At 36.2% G+C, this 21,903-nt stretch overlaps 3 protein-coding genes across 6 annotated transcripts in view; 2 read left to right on the top strand and 1 right to left on the bottom strand.

The window, feature by feature from the left end:
- Positions 1-392: 392 nt before the first annotated feature.
- Positions 393-3,074, bottom strand: atg101 (autophagy related 101). Of its 3 annotated transcripts, none has more exons than XM_058788870.1 (3): positions 2,917-3,074; positions 2,415-2,685; positions 393-798 (listed from the first exon to the last, which is right to left on the bottom strand). In XM_058788870.1, the coding sequence occupies exons 2-3, from the start codon at positions 2,664-2,666 to the stop codon at positions 394-396; spliced, it is 657 nt and encodes a 218-aa protein (XP_058644853.1). In that variant the 5' UTR covers positions 2,667-2,685; positions 2,917-3,074; the 3' UTR covers position 393. The 3 variants fall into 3 exon arrangements, with proteins under 3 accessions (XP_058644853.1, XP_058644855.1, XP_058644854.1); XM_058788872.1 differs by having other exon boundaries at positions 2,926-3,070; XM_058788871.1 differs by lacking the exon at positions 2,917-3,074 and having other exon boundaries at positions 2,415-2,910.
- Positions 3,075-4,244: 1,170 nt separating this feature from the next.
- Positions 4,245-11,948, top strand: rad51c (RAD51 paralog C). 2 transcript variants are annotated; one of them, XM_058788869.1, is made up of 10 exons: positions 4,245-4,454; positions 4,558-4,685; positions 4,825-5,068; positions 5,219-5,376; positions 5,566-5,699; positions 5,814-5,945; positions 8,446-8,512; positions 8,606-8,666; positions 9,219-9,279; positions 11,470-11,948. In XM_058788869.1, the coding sequence occupies exons 2-10, from the start codon at positions 4,568-4,570 to the stop codon at positions 11,581-11,583; spliced, it is 1,089 nt and encodes a 362-aa protein (XP_058644852.1). In that variant the 5' UTR covers positions 4,245-4,454; positions 4,558-4,567; the 3' UTR covers positions 11,584-11,948. The 2 variants fall into 2 exon arrangements, with proteins under 2 accessions (XP_058644852.1, XP_058644851.1); XM_058788868.1 differs by having other exon boundaries at positions 4,245-4,685.
- A 3,289-nt stretch (positions 11,949-15,237) lies between these two features.
- ppm1e (protein phosphatase, Mg2+/Mn2+ dependent, 1E) overlaps positions 15,238-21,903 on the top strand; it is a 47,742-nt gene continuing 41,076 nt past the window's right edge. The window contains exon 1 of the mRNA XM_058789539.1: positions 15,238-15,569. Within this exon, the coding sequence (XP_058645522.1) occupies positions 15,388-15,569 (182 nt within the window). The 5' untranslated portion in view covers positions 15,238-15,387. The remainder of the gene's footprint in view (positions 15,570-21,903) is intronic.

Genomic DNA, 21,903 nt, shown 5'->3' with positions numbered 1-21,903 from the left:
TTTAATTGAATAGACGTTATTGTTCTCAATTAGCTTTGAATTGAGGTGAATGCAAGGAAAGAGCACTTACTTGTGGCCTAATGCTGATATTTATAAAACATTTTCCATGGAAGCCAACACAATGTGGTCCTTAAATTTATGTTTATCAGGCAAACAAAAATTCAGACAAACAAATTCCGTACAATATGATATAATTTAGGTAACATAATTCGATTTTATTTAAAAAAAAAAAAAAGAAAGAAGTAACAATAATATTCTTGCTTGAATTGGCTGATATAAAGATAGTGGATACCATTATTATACAGGAAAAGTGTAAATCCCATTCAGAAACAATATAATGTGATTTTCTATTTTTACTCGATCATCATAAACATCCAAGAAGCATCTGGTCCTTTACAATGCCAGCGTGTCTTTGATCAGCCTCCTCATGGTAGTGCTCACTGACGTGCCCAGAGAATCAGTGATCTGGAATGTGATCTTGTACAGATACGGTTGAACGTCTTTCAAACTCGTATCGAACACATTGTCCACCTCTGACTGTGTGGGCATCTTGGGAAGATACTCATGACGGTTAATGACCTCCACGATGTTGATGACTTTCTCGCCGAGCTTCTCGCCAACCTTCTCCCTGCAGATCTGACGCTCCTGTTCGTTGGCCAGGTTCACCACGTTCACCTTGATGCTCCAGACCTCCCAGGGGATGCATTCGTCTGAAAAGGGCCAGCGTGACTTCTTCTTCTGGTAGAACTCCAAAGAGATCTGACCCATGCCATCACTCCCAGAATTACCAAGAGCATCCTGGGTAGAAATAAGGTTGCGGTTACAAAACGTGTAAGAACGTTGCTACCTTATTAAAAGGTTTGGGATATGAATTTATTAGGTGAATAATTTTATTATTATTCAGTCTATTATTATTATATTATTAGGATTTGTTTTATTGTTTTTTTTGTTTGTTTGTTTTAGTCGGGTATAGCGTAAATAAATTTTTTAAAATAACTTAATTTAAATATTTTTACATTTTTTGTGCAAACTATGTTTTGGAAAAACAAATATGTATATATACACTGCCGCTCAAAAGTTTCTTCTGCTCATCAAGGCTGTATCTATTTGATCAAAAATACAGGGAAAAAAACTGTTATTTTGTGAAATATTGCAATTTAAAATAATAGTTTTCTATTTTAATATACTTTAAAATATAATTTATTTCTGTGATCAAAGCTGAATTTTCAGCATCATTACTCCAGTCTTCAGTGTCACATGATCCTTCAGAAATCATTCTAATAGACTGATTTATAATCAATGTTGGAAACCGTTGTGCTGCTTCATATTTCTTTGGGGACCTGTGATATCAGAGAAGGATTCTTTGATTAATAAAAAGTTAAAAAGAACAGCATTTATTTAAAAAATAAATTTTGTGTTACAATATACAATGCTATTCAAAAGTTTGGGGTCAGTAATTTTTTCTTTCTTTTTTTTTAAAGAAATTAATACTTTTATTCAGGAGGGATGTATTAAATGAATAAATGTCATAGTAAAGACTTATATTGTTAAAAGATTTCTATTATGAACAAATGCTGTTCAAAGAAAAAAGTATCACTGGTTCCAAAAAAATATATGTATATGTGGGTAGTTGACGTATCAATGTGTCCTATGGTATGATGGAAAAATGTAAACAAACAAACAAAACAAAAAAAACTCTAACACTGAAGATAAACCTCTCTCATGCTATTTGTAACTAATACATTTTTCTCATGTTATTTGTATGTTACGTTTTTTCCCCTACATTTTTGCTGTCACACTATACGACACAGACCCATTTTTATTGGTCAACTACCCATATCTATATATATGTTTATATATATACATACACAGACACACACATAAACAGTGAATTCAAATATATACACTTTTACATAAAAGGCTTTATATATATATATATATATATATATATATATATATATATATATATATATATATATATAACAGATTATTTTTAGGTATTATGTATTACAGGTGTGTTTAAGTGCATGGTAGAATTATAACGTGTGAACATTTTCCTTTGGAGATGTAAAATACTAACCTATTTACTTATTGTTTATTTAATGTCTTTTATCTTTTGATGCTGGGTGTTATTAACACAAAAGAATAAAATGAATATGAAAGAGAAGAACAAAAATGGAAGAAATACTGAGGAAAGAAGTAAGACCTTTTTGTATATAAAATGAACTGAATGGAAAGACATAATAAAGTATATAAAAAGTATCTCCTAACAAAAAGTGTTTAAAGTTAAATGACAAAGTAGGGTAATAGTATGGTACTACCATGGTACAATATCCAGATAGAGCACCTTTATAGTGAAATACAGCAACCTATTCAAACATATCTCGTAAATGAAATAACGTGATCAGAAGTACCTTAAACTCGGCTACTGCTTTCCTGATAACCCTGTCAAGCTCATCAGACGACACTCGCACGAATGTGAAGTCGATGAAGTCGCAGTCCACGTCTTGAGTTCCCACCGTGCCGATGGAGTACGTGCCCTCTTTCTTATAGTGAAATTTACCTGTGCTGCGGTGCAGGAGGATGGTGTGCAGGAGGGCCAGCATGGCCTCGTCCACCTGCCTGCCCTCCACCGACACCTCCAGGACTTCTGATCGACAGTTCATGATGCGCTACAATAAGCTTCTACAGTTATTAAAACAAAAACACGTTAGAATGATATGTCGATCTGAGCTCAGTTGTGTCAAACAGGCACGGATCCAAACACATTTAGCTACTCTGCTTCTAAAACGCGCTGCGCTGCGCCACTTCACACGGACAAACAAACAGCTGACAATAAAATACCGACTTAACAATATAATTACGAAAACCAAACGTAATTTAAACTGCTATATGGCGTTTACATAACATGTTTACCTTACGTACGAAATGTCGATGCGCATTTTTTTTCTTGCAATGCTTTTGTTTTGTAAACACAGTTGTCAGAGGTACAGGGCGGGATGAGGGACAGCTGAGGTCGGCGTTGTAATAATCGCAGTGGCTGGTTCACATCACGTGTTTCCAGAGAAAATAACAGGCTCAGTAGTGGAACATTATTAAGTAAGAATTGGACTAAAATGATCGTGCTAGCAAGATTTTATGGTTCTCTTTAGCTGATTTCTGAATTTGTAGCGATATAATGTATTTGCTATGTACTTGTCAAATTCGTTTTTTTATTATGATTACATGCATAACATACAGAGAAATGTATATAATCAACAGCATATTACAAAGTGAGTTACATAATAAATGCAAACAATAATTAAAGCATATGTAGTATATAAAGTATATAAGTAAAATAAGACAATAACGATTATGATAATAAATATTATATGTAATAAAATTATTATGCTAAATTCGTATTGTTCCTACGTATATAGTAGTAATAAAATTCAATAATAATAATAATAAATGGAGCCATTCAATAATTTTATAACATGCTTTCTCTTTCTCTATCCCACGGCTCTTAAAATATATAACTATATCACTATATGAAGAGTTTATTTGCAAAAACAGATTTTTATTGTGTTTTATTGTGTTAGTTAGCTGGGTTTTTTTTTTTTTTTTAAACCAAGTCAAAATAACCCAACTGCAGTTGGATTGAGATTAATGGGAATGCACAATAAAAAACATGATTTCTGAGAATTGTTAAAAACGGAGTTATCTGTTTTTGCAAATGAACTCTTCATATCATCTTAGTGTTGAGAAGGTTACTGTGGAAATGAAATGGGTTACAGATTACAAGTTACCATATTTAGAATGTAATAAGTAGTGCAACTATATCAATTACTTCATTAAAGTAGTGTAACTGATTACATTTGATTATTTTTCTAAATTTAAATTTCTATTTTTTTCCCCAAAATGTTTTCTAAACTGATCATCATTTTGAAACATTTAAAGCAGGCAGGGTTAGGGTTAGTCCTGAAACACTGGTGTCTCAATGCAATTTGGGAAATAAATCAATCTTATCTGTACGTGTGTGTGAAAATATTCAGATGTATCCCCCTTTGTAATCATTAACATTTTCATAAGTAATTGTAATTTATTTACACATTTTTCTCAGTAACTGTAACAGATTACAGTTACATTTATTTTGTAATTAAATTACTTAATTCCGTTACATGTAACTAGTTACTCCCCAACACTGCATATTACATGCAAAAATAAAATAAAATAAATAAACTGAATATAATCGTGAATTAAAATGCGTCAATGGCGTCGTCTTGGGACTTTTATTTTGAAGAGAATTCTTCCATTCCGCGTCGTTTCTTGTTTTGGAGGGAGTATCAAAGGGAAGAAAAAATATATGAAGAAACATAAGTCCTCACATGTTTATATTTAGTGTTTAAAAGTTTTGATTTCATAAAATATTCTTTCGATAGTCAATTCTTCAAAGTGTGTCCACCCAAAGAAAGGTATTTTCGAATGGCTAGAATTTGTTGTCATCTGTCCTAAACTTGCATAGAACCGACAACCGCGTCTAAAACGGCATTTCAGCCTGGTTTTTGTCCTTGTCAGCGCTAGTGAAATGCACAGGACTGTGCCCAGCCTCCCCCTGGCGCCCTCAGTGAAGGTGAAGCTCATCAACGCGGGTTTCCAACTGGCGTCTGACTTGATTGACATGCGTCCTCTTCAGCTCTGCAAAGGTATTTACTCATCAACAAGTCTTGTTTGGATTTGAAAATAGCACTAAAGTACCTTTCTTACCGCCTCACAAGAGTCAAAGACTACTGGAAAATTACATTTAATCACATTTTGTTATATCCGTGCTTGTTTCCTTCACAGAGGCAGGTATCTCACAGGAGGAGGCAGTGGAGGTGCTGCAGATGTTGAGGGATGATGGCCAGCCTCACCAGCAGAGGGCAGCAACAGAGAGCCTAACAGCTCTGGATCTCCTGCACCAGGAGCAGGCTGTGGGGAGCATAGTGACATTCTGCTCGGCCCTGGATGATGCCCTCGGAGGGGGCGTGCCTGTGGGAAAGACCACTGAGATCTGCGGGGCCCCTGGTGTTGGAAAGACTCAGCTGTGGTATGGAAATGGATTATAAAATGTATAGTGCATCCTAAATTCAACTTCTTGGTAATATGTAGCACATATATTTAAAAAGTGCTTTGTGCTCTAAAGAAATCTTCATAATTTTCATAAAAGAGATGTTTTTTGTTTTTTTTCATTTTAAAGCATGCAGCTGGCTGTGGATGTGCAGATTCCTGTGTGTTTTGGAGGTCTGGGAGGAAAGGCACTGTATATAGACACAGAAGGGAGTTTCTTAGTGCAGAGGGTTGCTGATATGGCAGAGGCAGCCGTGCAGCACTGCACTCTCCTGGCAGAGGATACAGGTCTGCTTTGAGTATTTAAGCTATGTTGGGATGTCAAAATGTACGTATATTCAGAAAAAAAAAATGCTTTATGAGCTCTCAAGGCCTAATATTGTTCAACTTTACCTGTAGTTTCATGCACGTTTTAATTCATTTATGAGACACAAAATGTATAATTGTCAAATAATCCGTCTTTGCTTTTCCTCTTAGAACAGAGACAGGCTTTAGAGGAACTTACTGTCGAGAAGATCCTCTCAAACCTCTTCTTGGTCCGTTGCCATGACTATGTAGAGCTGTTAGCTGAGGTTTACCTCCTACCTGACTTCCTTTCTGAGCATCCCGAGGTGAAAATGAGTAATCAGGACCGCTTCTAAGAACATCTCTTTCAGCAGTGTGATATTACAGTACTGCTAATTACATGCTTATAAATTACACGTTGTTGTATCTTCCGATCACAGGTGAGGTTAGTAGTGATTGACAGCATCGCCTTTCCATTCCGGCATGACTTTGAGGATCTTTCTCAGAGGACTCGTCTCCTAAATGGCCTTGCCCAGCAGCTCATTCAACTAGCAACACAACATAGTGTAGCGGTACTCAGCAAATCTTACTACTGAAACAAAGAATAATGGATAGCAGACAAATCAATTTAATTTTTTCTTTTTTTAGAATACGTGTGTGTGTGTGTGTGTGCGTATGTGTGTGTAAATATATCGGTACCCTTGGTAAATACGATCAAAGAAGGCTGTGAAAATTAATCTGCATTGTTAATCCTTTTGATCTTTTATTTTAAAAATTCACAAAAATCTAACCTTTCATTGCATAATAAGAATTTAAAATGGGGGGAAATATCATTATGAAATAAATGTTTTTCTCTAATACCCGTTGGACACAATTATTGGCACCCCTAGAAATTCTTATGAGTAAAATATCTCTGAAGTATATTCCATTCATATTCACAATTTTGAGCACTCCAGAGTGATTATGAACATGAAATTATTCAGCCATGGCTTCCTGTTTCACAGAAATATAAATAGGAGCGAAAACAAAGCCCAAATTCCCTTAATCATCCATCACAATGAGAAAAACCAAAGAATATATTTCTGATGTGCAGCAAAAGATAATTGAGCTTCACAAATTAGTGAAGTGGATTTAAGAAAAGAGCTAGAGCAGTGAAAATTCCCATTTCCACCATCAGGGCAATAATTAAGCATTTCCAATCAACATAAAATGTTACGAAACTGGCTGGAAGAGGACGTGTGTCTATATCGTCCTAATGCACGGTGAGAAGGAGAGTTTGAGTGGCTAAAGACTCTCCAAGGACCACAGCTGGAGAATTGCAGAAAATAGTTGAGTCTCGGAGTCAGAAAACCTTAAAAAAAAATTGTCAAACAGCAGCTACATCACCACATGTTGTTTGGGAGGGTTTCAAGACAAATTCTCCTCGCTCATCCAAAAACAAACTCCAGCATATTCAGTTATCAGACACGACTGGAACTTCAAATGGGACTGGCTTCTATGGTCAGATGAAACTAAAAAATGAGCTTTTTAGCAGCAAACACTCAAGATGGGTTTGGTGAACACGGGGATAAAAAGGACCCCATGTGTACAAAGAAATATACTGCTGTATTTTTGATGTTGTGGGCCTATATTTCTGCTGGAGGTCCTGGACATCTTGTTTAGCCGCATGGCATCATGGATTCTATCAAATACCAACAGATAAAAAAACTGACTCTGTTAGAAATGTTATAATGGGCCATGTTTGGATCTTCCAACTGTACAATAATCCAAACACAAACCTCAAAAACAACACAAAAATAGATCACTGAGCACAAAACCAAGCTTCTGCTGGCCATTCCAGTCCTCTGACCTGAACCCTAGAGAAGATGAGTGGTGAACTGAAGAGAAGAAGCACCAACATGGAGCTGGGAATCTAAAGGGTCTGGAGTGATTCTGGATGAAGAAATGGTCTCTGATCTCTTGTCAGGTGTTCTCTAACCTCATCAGGCATTATAGGAGAAAATTTAGAGCTGTTAAACTGGCAAATGGAGGTTTCAAAAAGTATTGAATAAAAGGGTTCTGTTCATTGTGGCCAATGTGTATTAGAGAAAAACATTTATTTCATAATGATATTTCCCCCCATTTTAAATTCTTATTATCCAGTGAAAGGTTAGATTTTTGTGAATGTCTTAAATAAAAGATCAAAAGGATTAACAATGCAGATTAATTTTCACAGCATCCTTTGATCATATTTGCCAAGGGTGCCAATATTTTTGGCCATGACTGTATATATATATATATATATATATAGATAGATAGATAGATAGATAGATAGAGAGAGAGAGAGAGTTTGATCAGGATATTTGATTAGGATATACAATAGCCAACATTTGAAGTGGATCAAAACCTTTCATAAAAGTTGTCCTAAAACCAAAACAATACCCTTCTTGTCTTAGGACAACTTTGATGAACTTTTGATCCACTTCAAATGTTTACTACTGTATATAAGATTTGATTAATTGTTTTTGCAGAATACTCAAATTTGTGTAAATTATTAATAATGATAATAATTAAATAAAAATATATATATATATACATATATATATATATATATATATATATATATATATATATATATGTACAGTATATATAAAATTTGTGTTTTATTTATTTTTAAATAAAAATATATATATATATATATATATGTACAGTATATATAAAATTTGTGTTTTATTTATTTTTAAATAAAAATATATATATATATATGTACAGTATATATAAAATTTGTGTTTTATTTATTTTTAAATAAAAATATATATATATATATGTACAGTATATATAAAATTTGTGTTTTATTTATTTTTAAATAAAAATATATATATATATATATATATATGTACAGTATATATAAAATTTGTGTTTTATTTATTTTTAAATAAAAATATATATATATATATACACACACACACACATATATATATATATATATATATATATATATATATATATATATATGTACAGTATATATAAAATTTGTGTTTTATTTATTTTTTTAAATAAAAATAATTGCATTTGGTTACCATGTGCTCTTAGGTTATTTTGACCAATCAGATGACGACAAGAGTTTCAAATGGCCAATCTAAGCTGGTTCCTGCATTAGGTAGGACATAACAGATACAAATGCATCCATGCAGTGTTTTTTTTTTTTTTTACATATTCACCAACAGAATAACAATTAAAATTCACACTTCAGGTGAGAGTTGGGGTCATGCTGCGACGCAGAGGCTCATCCTGCACTGGAAGGGACTGCGAAGGTAAACACAAACACTTTTAATTTGCTAATTGTGTGGGAAGGTGTTTATTGTGTTTTTATGCTGGATTTAGTCTTTTAAGTCCACTCAACCTGATACAGCAAAATGTGGCTTTAGAAAATAGAAGCCAACATCTGTGCCAAATGTGTATTCTGGAGAGAGAGAGAGCGAGCGAGAGTATGTTGCATAAACTCTTTACCCTTCACCTCCGTGGGTGATGGAATGAATCACTTTGAACAAGTAGCTTGCTTTGCCTTTTGTAGCCAGACCCTATTCATAATGCATCCTGCATACCTGCCAGTCTATTACTCTGTAGCAGCAGGCAGCAGAGAGGCACATAGAGCATCTCCATCTTGCTTTCTCGTCTCTTGCCATAAAGTTGAAGGTCTTCCGCTGGCTGTACAGTTCAGCCTCCCTGCATTTGAATTTCTGCAGACCCTCTTGCTTTTTAAACCGAGCAGACAAGGTCAGAGAGAGAGAGAGAGAGAATGTGCACTCTGCAATGAAAAAAACAATGCATTTTATGCTTTTCTCCACTGTCCACTCTGTGTTTAGGCTCGCCTCCCTGTACAAGTCCCCAAGTCAAATGGAAGCCACAATTCAATATCAAATCACAGTAAGTTCAACAGTGGGAAAGATACAAGGAAAATATATGTATATGTAATGTAAGGAAAATGTATAAAGGTATATCACAAGAGTGTGTCTGTACATACATATACAGTGAGGAAAATAAGTATTTGAACACCCTGCTATTTTGCAAGTTCTCCCACTTAGAAATCATGGAGGAGTCTGAAATTGTCATCGTAGGTGCATGTCCACTGTGAGAGACATAATCTAAAAAAATCCAGAAATCATAATGTATGATTTTTTAACTATTTATTTCTATGATACAGCTGCAAATAAGTATTTGAACACCTGAGAAAATCAATGTTAATATTTGGTACAGTAGCCTTTGTTTGCAATTACAGAGGTCAAACGTTTCCTGTAGTTTTTCACCAGGTTTGCACACACTGCAGGAGGGATTTTGGCCACTCCTCCACACAGATCTTCTCTAGATCAGTCAGGTTTCTGGCTTTGAGCTCCTCAAAGATTCTCTATTGGGTTTAGGTCTGGAGACTGGCTAGGCCACGCCAGAACCTTGATATGCTTCTTACAGAGCCACTCCTTGGTTATCCTGGCTGTGTGCTTGGTCATTGTCATGTTGGAAGACCCAGCCTCGACCCATCTTCAATGCTCTAACTGAGGGAAGGAGGTTGTTCCCAAAATCTCGCAATACATGGCCCCGGTCATCCTCTCCTTAATACAGTGCAGTCGCCCTGTCCCATGTGCAGAAAAACCCCCAAAGCATGATGCTACCACCCCCATGCTTCACAGTAGGGATGGTGTTCTTGGGATGGTACTCATCATTCTTCTTCCTCCAAACACGTTTAGTGGAATTATGACCAAAAAGTTATATTTTGGTCTCATCTGACCACATGACTTTCTCCCATGACTCCTCTGGATCATCCAAATGGTCATTGGCAAACTTAAGTCAGGCCTGGTTTAAGCAGGGGAACCTTCCGTGCCATGCATGATTTCAAACCATGACGTCTTAGTGTATTACCAACAGTAACCTTGGAAACGGTGGTCCCAGCTCTTTTCAGGTCATTGACCAGCTCCTCCCGTGTAGTTCTGGGCTGATTTCTCACCTTTCTTAGGATCATTGAGACCCCACGAGGTGAGATCTTGCATGGAGCCCCAGTCCGAGGGAGATTGACAGTCATGTTTAGCTTCTTCCATTTTCTAATGATTGCTCCAACAGTGGACCTTTTTCACCAAGCTGCTTGGCAATTTCCCGTAGCCCTATCCAGCCTTGTGGAGGTGTACAATTTTGTCTCTAGTGTCTTTGGACAGCTCTTTGGTCTTAGCCATGTTAGTAGTTGGATTCTTACTGATTGTATGGGGTGGACAGGTGTCTTTATGCAGCTAACGACCTCAAACAGGTCCATCTAATTTAGGATAATAAATGGAGTGGAGGTGGACATTTTAAAGGCAGACTAACAGGTCTTTGAGGGTCGGAATTCTAGCGGATAGACAGGTGTTCAAATACTTATTTGCAGCTGTATCATACAAATAAATAGTTAAAAATCATACATTGTGATTTCTGGATTTTTTTTTAGATTATGTCTCTCACAGTGGACATGCACCTACGATGACAATTTCAGACCCTCCATGATTTCTAAGTGGGAGAACTTGCAAAATAGCAGGGTGTTCAAATACTTATTTTCCTCACTGTATATATACACACACATACGTGCATACATACATAAATATATTTCCTTACATTTCTCCTTATACATTTATATATACACACATACACACTATTTACTAGTTATTTTAGATTATTGATATACTATAACAGTGTTTGTTTTAATTTTATTTTGAATTTTCATTTTATATTTTCTGTTTTCACTTTAATTTTAAAGTTTTAATTCTGTTGCGTTTTTGATATTTCTATTTTAAATATGTCTAATATTTGAACATGGCTTTTTATTCATTTCTATTTGTTTTTATTTATTAGTTTTAGTTTAATTTTAGTTAGTACTTTAAGAGTTAAATTGAACAAAAATAAGAAATAATTTTTGGCAACTAACTGAAATAAAACAAGTTTAAGTTGTTTAATATTTTATTTTATTTCGGTTAACATTTATTTTATGTACTCAACATTTTAAAGGTTTTAATTTTAGTTAAATATAATAACCCTGATATAAACACACACACACACACACACATATATATATATATATATATTTGTGATCTCTCACAGGTCCAGGGTTTTAGGGATGCCCCAGATGAACCCAGACCTACTACTGCTTCATCTGCAGTCTCATCTCCTTCAGGAAACCACAGCAAACGCCTTCGAATGGAGGATCTGTCTTGAGGATGTATTGCAGAGCATTTCGCTTTTCAAAGCAGTAGGAAGCCTCTTCAAAACTCGAAATGTGCAAACCATCATAGCAGGAATGTACAGATATGTATATATTATTTAAAAACACAATTAAGGACGATTAGTTCTTGGATTATTATTGAATAAATTATAGTATATTGATTGTTTGTGGTATTAGTGCATCAATTAGTGTATCCAATATAAATTTCCCACCAGACAATCAGACAATGTTACAGTTTAGGTGGAAACACTGAAAATGCAAACCTATTCCAAAGTGACCAAAACTTTCCAACTTATATTGGTTGATGGACCAGGTTAAAGACTGTATATTTATAAAAATATTAAAAGCTATTCTTGGTGTTCAGTATTGTCCAACACTTTACTTGGCTAATATTCTGTATATAATATATGCAAAATAGTTGTTGTGTCGCTTCAAGTGCTAGTGATTAGTCAAACTAATCGACAGTCGGCAGTCGTTAATCATGTCACCTAATTCACACAGGCCCAAACTTTGTACCATAATATGCAATTAACTAAATTTGTAATAGTGTATTGAATAATTTGGCCCTAATTAACCCAGTCAGAAGGTTTTGTTGTGTACATTGTGTTGCACAGGTCACATCAGAATGACTTTCTGCCATGATTTATGCTCGCATTCACCTCCAAGTAACATTAATAACTTAGCCGCAGATTGTGCTGGTTCAATATCAGTATATCATCCAGGTTCGTTCACTCCCAGCGTATATATGTGTGAGGTTCATCACTTTAATTGAATTATGCACCGGGAAGCCAGCATTACATCAGGACAAAGATAAAATATGAGCACTGCACCTAATATTTCCTTGGCTGGCAATGGATAGTTGAGACACCCGGCAGAAGAACTGACTTAAACACTTTATGTTCATGTGGGAAGAAGGGGACATTGGGTGCTTGATGATTTTAACCTCCATGTTAGACACATGAACTGATCATGATTGAAGAACTGCCTGAGACAGAGTGCTGGACTAATTGGATTACATCATTTGTCAGGGCTGGTTTAAGATGGGTGACTGTCTGGATGTGTCCTAACAGGCTCTTGGCCTCAGGCTTTCTCAGGTGAGGAGGACGGTACACTGGGTATTCCTGCACTGCTGTGTCATCCTGGGTCATTGCATCACACATCGCTTTACCTTAAGATGAATATGACAGGTTGCTAGCTGACTATGAATACAGTTTCAGGTTGCTCTGTACAGGCAAGGCAACACTTTGTTGTTCTTTACAAATATGCACCATGGTAACCAGTTTCAAAATACCATAGTCATTACTCCTTTCAAAAGCTTTCATAATTTTTCTGTCACTTTTGTTACCAAGCAATAGCTGTGGTAACTATGATATTTTGCCAGAAAGTATGGTTACCCTACGATTTCAAAAAGGTTAATACTGAGGTGGATATTATCATAGAACCCCAGTCATTTTAATAATGATAATTCTGAACTCAACAAATGTGAGTTCAGCTTCATGGTTCACAAAGTTTTCTGTCATTTGAATTCTTCTGCAATAGCCGTGGTTGTCTAACTGTAATATGTTGTGTGAAAATATTTACACCAGTACATTTATGAAAGGGTTAATTTTGCCTTTTACATAATCTAGCGACCCCCCAGTTAAACGAACATGTTCTAAAACAAAACAAAAAATCCTTCAAACTGTGTTAGAAGCTTTTAGATTGTTTCCTGTCATTTTAATGTTTAATGGTTAATGATAGTATCTGGCAGCAGCAGTTGAACTAACATTAAAATATGGGACCCCCTTTCGATAGTTAAAGATGCTTTCAGGGGTTTTTTTTTTTTCTGTCATTTTTTTAATGTCTCAGCAATAGCTGTAGTTGTCTAACTATAATATTTTGTTTGAACATATACTTACACTAGGCTGATGCATTCTTGAAAGGGTTAATTTTGCTTTTAATATGATCAAACAGCCCTGGCTGAACTAACAAGGCATGCCCTAAAACCACAATAAATATAGGATATCTTTTAAGCCATGTAACGATCTTTTAACTTTTTCCGTCATTTTAATGTTAAGTGTTAAACATAATATCTGGCAACCCACAGCTGAACTAACAATGCCTGGGAGCGGAACAGTTAATTCCCAGCGACGATGTGAAATCTACAACAGTTGTTATTTTTAGCTTAAGCTCTGATGTCCTATATACAGGCACACAGAGCATCACTTGCCGAGTTTCTCACTCATAAACATTCTCTCGAAGAGCTCTGTCGAAGTAATGCGTGGCCGTTTCGATTAAACGATTAAATATAATTATTTACGGCGTCTGAAGCACAGTCTCTCAATAGATTACTAGTATAGTAGCCTAATTAGAGAGCTTAATGTGTATCAAATTTCTGAGGGCTAGCCACCAGTTTTAAATGTATTGATATCGGGGCTATTAAGAATATTCACTGAGTAAATATTTCAGCTTTGGCAGAAAAAGGTAGCTGTCTAAACAGAGAGATAACGTTGAAACTGACTCGAAGGTGTGACAAATGAGGACCTTGCTCTCAAAAATGCCGACAAAACCAAATCCAGCATTAAACATGAAGCATAGGCTGGTTACGTCATAGGCGCGTTGTGTTTGGCCGACGTCATACTTGCACGCAGCTACGGCTGTATATATATATTTAATATATATGTGTGTGTGTGTGTGTGTGTGTGTGTGTGTGTGTGTGTGTGGCTAAAACATGGTTGGTTTAGATCGCGCATCATGAACCTACGTCTACTGGAAAGTTATTTATACCAAAAATTTATATTCTCACACTGACTGTTTTAAATATAGTCCAGCACGTGCACCTTAGTATACTGTTTTTAAAAGGTTTTTTTCCCTCTTAATACACACATCCTCTTTTTGCGCATAGAGAAATACAGAACACAGCCCGTGCAAAAAACCTAGATTACATATGAAATGTAAAAAAGTACATTGATTAAATTATAAAAAAATATGAACTGCTAAATGAGAAAACAAAACGAGGTTTTTATGCCGTATAATTGGCCTATCTATTATTTGAAATATTAAAGCTTTAATTACGTTTTTAAAAATACAAAATGTATTAAAATAACTGTTGATAGGCTACTTTATATAAAAATGTTTTAAAGTTCTGAAAAATAATGTAAGTGCTGTTTATGTGGTCAGTCAACGCTGGAATTGTATACTTTTTAAACTCATTTAATCTCTGAATTTTCCCATTTACTTGGAAACGTGTAGGCAATTGCTCCTCGGATTTCCAAAACAAACTTCTTGCTTTTTCTAAAATAATTTTTTATTTTTATTTTGTCTAGTCACACCTGTAACTGGTGGGAAACTACAGAGGCGCTCCGGCATGCTTACATAGGCCTACTATGATTTACATAAGACAGAAAAACCTGAAAAATACATTAATAACAGACCGTTCAAACATTATATGTATCGAACATAAGTATGTCTGTGTTATGACACGCTTTGACATACAGGAATGAAACCGCTCGTGTCACGCCTTTTGTGTAAAATAGGCTACATCATCAGTCTAGACCCTTTAAAGTCAAAAGTAAATTTCCGTCAAAAATATATGGGATTAAATGGGTTAATTGTAAGGTTAATTCGCCCCCCTCCTCTCCATGCCCCGCCCCCGTGTGACGTCACGCACGTCTGATGCGCGAATCCCTCTCCGTTCACGCGAGCGCGCGCCCTCCCCAACTCGCGCGACTACAGAGTCGCTCCAGCCTATGATTCAAAGTAGTGTAGACTTCTTGCCCGGCTCCAGCTGTCTCTGGTCTCTCCAGGAATGAGAAGCGATGGCCGGCTCTGCCAACGAGGAGAAAACCTTCAAGAGGTTCTTGGAGCTCTTCTTGCGGGAGATGAGGCCACCTCTCCAGGAGGACGTACCTCTACCTATGCGCCCCTTGACGGACCTGATCTCGGAGGACGAGGTGGAGGGGGAATGTCTCGACCTGTGTCTCCAGCACCTGTGTAAATAGTTAAGTACCGATGCACCTTCGCGCTTCATTTCTTTCACTCACTATGCGCGTGCGGCTGTTTTAGGTTTGTAAACATTAAAAGAGCGCAAGGATAAAAACATGAGGGCGAAGGACAAAAGGAAACTAATTCCTGCTCCCGTGTTCATGCAGCTGAAGTAACCTGCACAGTTATTTGCGTGTTTGTGGATGAGAAGCACAGTGTTTAATTCGTTTAGGGAACCTAACAGTTTAAAAATGTTTCGTACATTTCAGCACGCGTAAAGTTTTGGTCCGGTCAAAGACTATAAAATATGAGCGTTTACAAATGGTAATAGTTCATGTGCACCGCCAAGATATCGCTGTATGTTGAAGTCTACAGGTGTGACAATAATTTTAATAGTAATAATAATAATATTTTTATTATTACTTTATTGTTTCATTATACTATTGATATTATTACAACGGTAGCCATAACCGAAATACAAGAAACGGAAAAATGACAATTATTAAAGTCGTTCTATGAAAATGCTTTTTCAAATTTTTATTACAAATACAAGCAAATTTCGCAGTCCATACTGTAGTCCTTTTTTCTGAATAGGCTACACCCTCCGTTCTCCAATGACCCCCTTTAGTCCTCTGATGGGGTGCGAGCTCCTGTATTCCCCGTATTTGCGTAGCGCTTCGTTATAATCATTTTGACGCTACCATTTCCTTTGTGATAAATTGTTATCGATATGTTTTGATCTGACACGATCGCATGCTTATCAGATTGTAATGTGAGCGAGCATACAGCATCCATGTCGCCTGTATCAAGTCGATTAAATAAGTGAGCACGGCTGCTTTTGAACCCATGCATGTTTCATGCACACAGTTACCTTTTACTCTCAAGATGTCGGCAGCTGTGTGCATCGCCATATGCCGCGACACACCTGTCTACACATCTTCATATACATTCAGCGCGAACAGCCTAGAGTAGTGTAGCGAGCGGTGTGGTATCGCGGTGTTTTGGATTCTGCGCGAGATCTGTGGGAAGGGGTTACGTTTGATAAACTACGTCAGTGGCTTGCTATAAATAGCCCATTCAAACCTAGCAGAATCTTTATGAGCATGAAATACTCATACACATCTAATGGGTCTAGTGATAAATGGCTGCGCAAATGCCCAAATAGCTGCACACTTCCAGAGTCAGGTTGTTTCAGCTGTGCTTTATTGATTTTTCACGTTTCATATTTTAGTTTAAGCCTCGTCTGTATCTATTTTGTGACTGTGATATATATTTTGCATAAGTGGTAACTTTTTTTCTGGCCTGTGTTTTTCTGCGAGAGTAGAGCATTTCAGTGCAGTAGCTCTCACAGATATTAATTGTAAGCTGAATATTCTGAATATGATTAGATATTGATAATAAATCGACTATTCTGACAATATGAATATTCAAAGAAATATTAGGCATTGGTTATAATTGGAATACTGCAAATATCATTGGACATTGATTATATTCTGAATATTATTTGACACTGATGAAATGAATATTCTGAGAATTATTAGAAATTTATTATAATTTGAATACTCTGAATTAATTATGAACTGAACACTCAGAATAAAATTTGAAAGAAGATTAAAAAAAAAATTAGACATGAAGATAATCTGAATACTCTGAATGTTATTAGACATTGATTATAATCTCAGTATTCTGAATATTATTAGATATTGATTAGGCTATATTTAAATCTTCAGAATCTCATTTGACATCGATAATATGCATATTCTTAATAGTATTGGACATTATAATCTGTGTACTATTAGACATGGTTTATAAGAATGTTCAGATTGGTGGTCAATCAATAGGATTAGTATTACTTGTTGACCTCTAGTCAATTGTAATAATTGCGAAGCTTGTCTGTGATCTTAATCCTGTGCGAATCGGCCAAATTTGTGAAGTAAAAATTGCAAATGACCTACCATATTTCGCTGAACACCGAGGTCCTGTGCGAATCGGCATCTCTGTGATTTGGCGGGGTCGTGTATTATGTTTTCAAGGTTTATGTTTCCTGTGCGCATTTTTATCGCTATACACCATACAGTTTGCAGAAAGAGAAAGCTAAAAACCATCAGTAGAGCAAAAACAAAAGAATGATCAGATGGAGATGGATGACATGTATATCAGCATGCGGTAAGGAAGATTCTTCTGTTTATGCTATATAATGTTATGCAAAGCCTACATCATATCCGGGAGATAAGTCAGTAAATTTGAGTAAAATCACAGTGCGATCCCTTGCGAATGCGCCACACCAAATTCAGATGTGGTGGGTAATTTCTAAATCACACAAGGTCTCAGATAGTATTTGGTTACATCCTTTAATGCATTTGCTCAACCAGCTCATATTCTACCCAGCCTTTACAGATCTACACTGTGTTTGTATCTGACAAACTTTGACCACCTCACAAAGAGGTTATTGTTTTCTGTGTTTGAATTTCATTCAAATGTCAGCAACAGGCTGCCACGGCCTGCTGTGGAGAATCCCTTTTGCTCTGGCACAAACAAATAAAGTCTTTCTGGGGAATCTCAGAGCTATTTCCCCACTCAGATTTTTGCAGTGCTCAATAAACCGATTTCTGCAAAGACGATCAGATGTCAAGGTTTATTCTAGATTACTGACCCTGACTAATATCTGATCCCCAGGAGAGTGTTATATGGTGGATGGATGTTTACCGTTTATCTGATAGTGACCTTAAAGTGAAAAAGATTGATTTAACCCTTTGGTGCCCGAATGCATAATTATTTTATTGTCAAACCACAGTTAAGGTCATTGCACACTGAGTCCAAAATCGCGTGCTTTTTTCCGTTTAGTTTTGTATTCCTCATCCTTTCCTATGAAATGCATGTTACTGATGCGAAAACGCAGAAAATAGAACCTGATCCAAATTTTTTTATGACGGACAAAAGTTTCAGAGGTAGTGTGACAACGTGAGGTCGTATTTATTTTTTAACGTGCGGAAATTTCGGATTCAGTGTGCAATGCCCTTTAGAGTGGTTTATATGCATTATTTCACAAATTTGTATTCCAGAGTAATGTATCATCTTCCATTTAGCCATCAGTTTATTTTTGCTCTAAACGGAGGCTTGCTCGCTTCGCATACTTCAGGACTGAAGCTTCCGCTGCCTGCGTGGTGATTCAGCTGAACGTGTGATTATTTTGTCGCTGGGTTGAAGATCTAATAATAGTCCTAGGAGAAAAGTGGAGATCCCCTTTGTTCTGCTCCCTCTAGAGTGCGGGGAGAGGGTGGCTGCGTGTGTATGTGTGGAAAGGAGAAGAAGAAAAAGAGAAGCAAAAATTGATAGGGGAGGTTGGTGACGGCACGGTGAATAAGCTTCGCTACAAATCCAGAGCTCTGATGATGGTGGCAACCTACCAGTGGCGTGATATTTCTGACGTAGGAAGAATGCAGGGTATCATTTAATAGAGCCAATCGATAGAGAAATAGTGACTCAGACGGACCTCTACATATGAGGTTTATCACTTTGACTTTGACATCCTTCTTGAAGGTCTGTTTTCCAATATTGTAATATGGTGTTCCTCAACAGTTTTTGCTTCAGCACCCAGATTTTTCATTGTACGAATTGTAGTCTGTGCATTTAATTTTAATTTTAATTTTATTACCCTGCAGCCGCTCAATGATGGAAGTCTAAGTAACATCACTGTCTAAACACTGTCTAAATTTTATTTTATTTTATTTTATTTTACCTTGCAACCGCTCAATGATGGAATTCAAAATAACATCACTGTCTAAATTTTATTTTATTATTTTATTTGATCTTCACCATCAACAATTAATTTGAAAATATGCTGTCTTTTTAAGTAATATAACGCATTTCATTCGGTAGCATGTTAATTATCTCTCTCTAAATTCAAAATCAAGTCGAACAGGAATACCCGTTCTATTTTAGTTGACATTAAACATGATGTTATCGGCGATGTTACCTAACAGCCTGGTTTAGTTGTTGTGAGTTGATAAATGAGGATGTGTGGCGAATGTGAGGCTAAAAATGGAGTTTGGGAAGGGAGGTTATTTCCTCCTCCTGTGGTGAGCAGGCCCTCCGAGCCAATGGGGAGTCCTGATAGACACTAATGGATAGAGGAACGCTCTCCTGAAGCTCATTAAACCCCCGTCTCTCGCAGCTGTAAACCACACACATATGGACATACACTCTACACAAAACAGACATACATGCATACCCACGCACAAAAGACGTGCGACACACACACACACACACAGCCCAAGGGAGCGCCTGTGGTAATGAAACAAACGGCACACTACACCACACAGCTGTGTCATGATAGAATCAATGATGGAGGAAATATCTGTTGCAGAGGGGAGGATTTGCATGTTGTAGCATCATATGTGGCATTCACTCATCTGTGATGGCAGGAGTTTCCCTTTTTGTTGTCTTTTACGTTTCTTTTTTAATCATTTAGGATTAAATGTTTTGGAGAATTTGAGCTCTGGTGCCCAGAAAAGACATTTAAACATTGAATCACATTGAATGCACAGTAAGCAATGCACAGAAATATGATCATAAACCCCATTATAATATGGGATTTCACTGATAATCTAGCTTGTGTATATTTCTGGATTCAGAATGGATATGTTTTTTATTATTATTTTTATTTATTTATTTATTTATTTTTTGAAAAAGCTTACAACATTGTGTTTGGTACAAATTATTTTTGGTTGAACTGTCTCTTTAACCGCTGTCCTCTCATAAATTCTTCATCGTCAGTGTTTGATCAGGATCCGCATCGGATCGTCCTCTGATGTCTGGTCATGATAACATTGATCCAACAATTAAGGAAAACAAATAGATGTGTCAGCGTATTGTTTTTCCATGCGAGCAGACGATGTATCTGTGGCCAGGTGTTGTCTAGATGAAAGGATGCTATTTTTCATCTGGGTCAGTGTGGCCACGGGCGCCCTTGGCATGGCATTAGAGTATGGTTCCTCTTCAGATACACACTGACAGCAGCTGCGCTTCAGATGACCCCCTCCCGCTCCGATCACGTCCAGACTTTCTTTTGTAGAGCTATAATCAGATTTAGATTTATTTCAGGCTCCGTAAAGTGTCTGTTGTGTGCTGTCTAAATATATATATGTAAAAATAATTGTATGCATTTTTATTTTATTTAATGTCGAGCTGTTTACAATTTTAATCAAACTAATTACATGATATGTTGCTTAATTTATCACGGATGTTACTTTTGGGTATGTGGGTACCATATTTGGTAATCATGAACTGTTAACACTTTAGTTTCTGGTAACACTTTACAATAAGGTCCCATTAGTTAATGCATTATCTAACATAAACTAACAATGAGTAATGCATTTATTACAGCATTTTTTAAATTTTGAGTTTATTTTAGCTCAACTCAGGCCTATTAAATAATATTACCAGATGCATCTTTTGGTTTTAATAATGTATCTGCCAATTTTAAAATTGACACCAACTAATGCTTAAGTATTTTTCATTGTTAGTTCATGTTAACTAATGTAGTTAATTAATGAGTCATAAAGTTACCAAGGTGTTTTATTTTTTTTTTTTTACATTTTGTTTTGGCTGATACTAAATATTTAACTGTTCATGCTCATTTCTCCATTTAGTACATTATATTGCATGTTTTTATTGGTGTTTTTAAAATGCTAATAATTTAGCATAAAATATATCTTTAAATGTAAACACACTTGTAACATTTAAAAGAACTGATTTTAGCCTAGTTTTTATTATTAGTTTACTATGTTATCTAATAAATCTCTCTCTCTCTCTCTCGCTCTTTATCTATCTATCTATCTATCTATCTATCTATCTATTGCTTGCAATAATTTGTACTCATTGCTCTATGTCTGCAGATTGACATTTTTGTCTGTTGCACCTTTTTTCACATTTTTAGGACTTCTTGTCAAGATTAAAAGTAGTTTTTGTAGAGAAACCCACGAACGCATGTTAAGTATGTAGAGTACGTTACTTGTCCTTTGCATGCTCTGAAGTGCTCAGAATACCATCAGATCCTTGCAACGTTTCAAACCCCTGCGGCTCGCCTATTGCCTGTAATAGAATTTCATTGTCTGAGTAATAGCTCGCAGCTGAAACCACAAAACGCAGTGAGGAATATTTGATCAATAAATCAATCCAGCTCATTGCCTTCCCTAGGCCTCTAGGACTGTGTGTTCATCTCCACTGTGATCAGACCTGACACTTAAGAGAAGCGAGTGTGGCTCCTCTCAGCTTGTTTTCATTTCAGCTGACGGCAGAATGAACTAGCCTCCGCTTCGACTGTCTATATGGACAAATTTAGAACTGCA

Source organism: Onychostoma macrolepis, chromosome 10 (assembly GCF_012432095.1).
Source record: "Onychostoma macrolepis isolate SWU-2019 chromosome 10, ASM1243209v1, whole genome shotgun sequence".
NCBI lineage: Eukaryota > Metazoa > Chordata > Actinopteri > Cypriniformes > Cyprinidae > Onychostoma > Onychostoma macrolepis.
Note: the sequence above shows the minus strand (reverse complement) of the source record. Positions and strands in the feature narration are given on the sequence as shown.

Coding starts and splice junctions, on each gene's coding strand:
- atg101 (XM_058788870.1), bottom strand. CDS start 2,666: ATGAACTGTCGATCAGAAGTCCTGGAGGTGTCGGTGGAGGGCAGGCAG. Junction 799..2,414: donor AAGCAGTAGCCGAGTTTAAG/GTACTTCTGATC, acceptor ATTTCTACCCAG/GATGCTCTTGGTAATTCTGG.
- rad51c (XM_058788869.1), top strand. CDS start 4,568: ATGCACAGGACTGTGCCCAGCCTCCCCCTGGCGCCCTCAGTGAAGGTG. Junction 4,686..4,824: donor TCCTCTTCAGCTCTGCAAAG/GTATTTACTCAT, acceptor TTTCCTTCACAG/AGGCAGGTATCTCACAGGAG. Junction 8,513..8,605: donor TAAGCTGGTTCCTGCATTAG/GTAGGACATAAC, acceptor TTCACACTTCAG/GTGAGAGTTGGGGTCATGCT.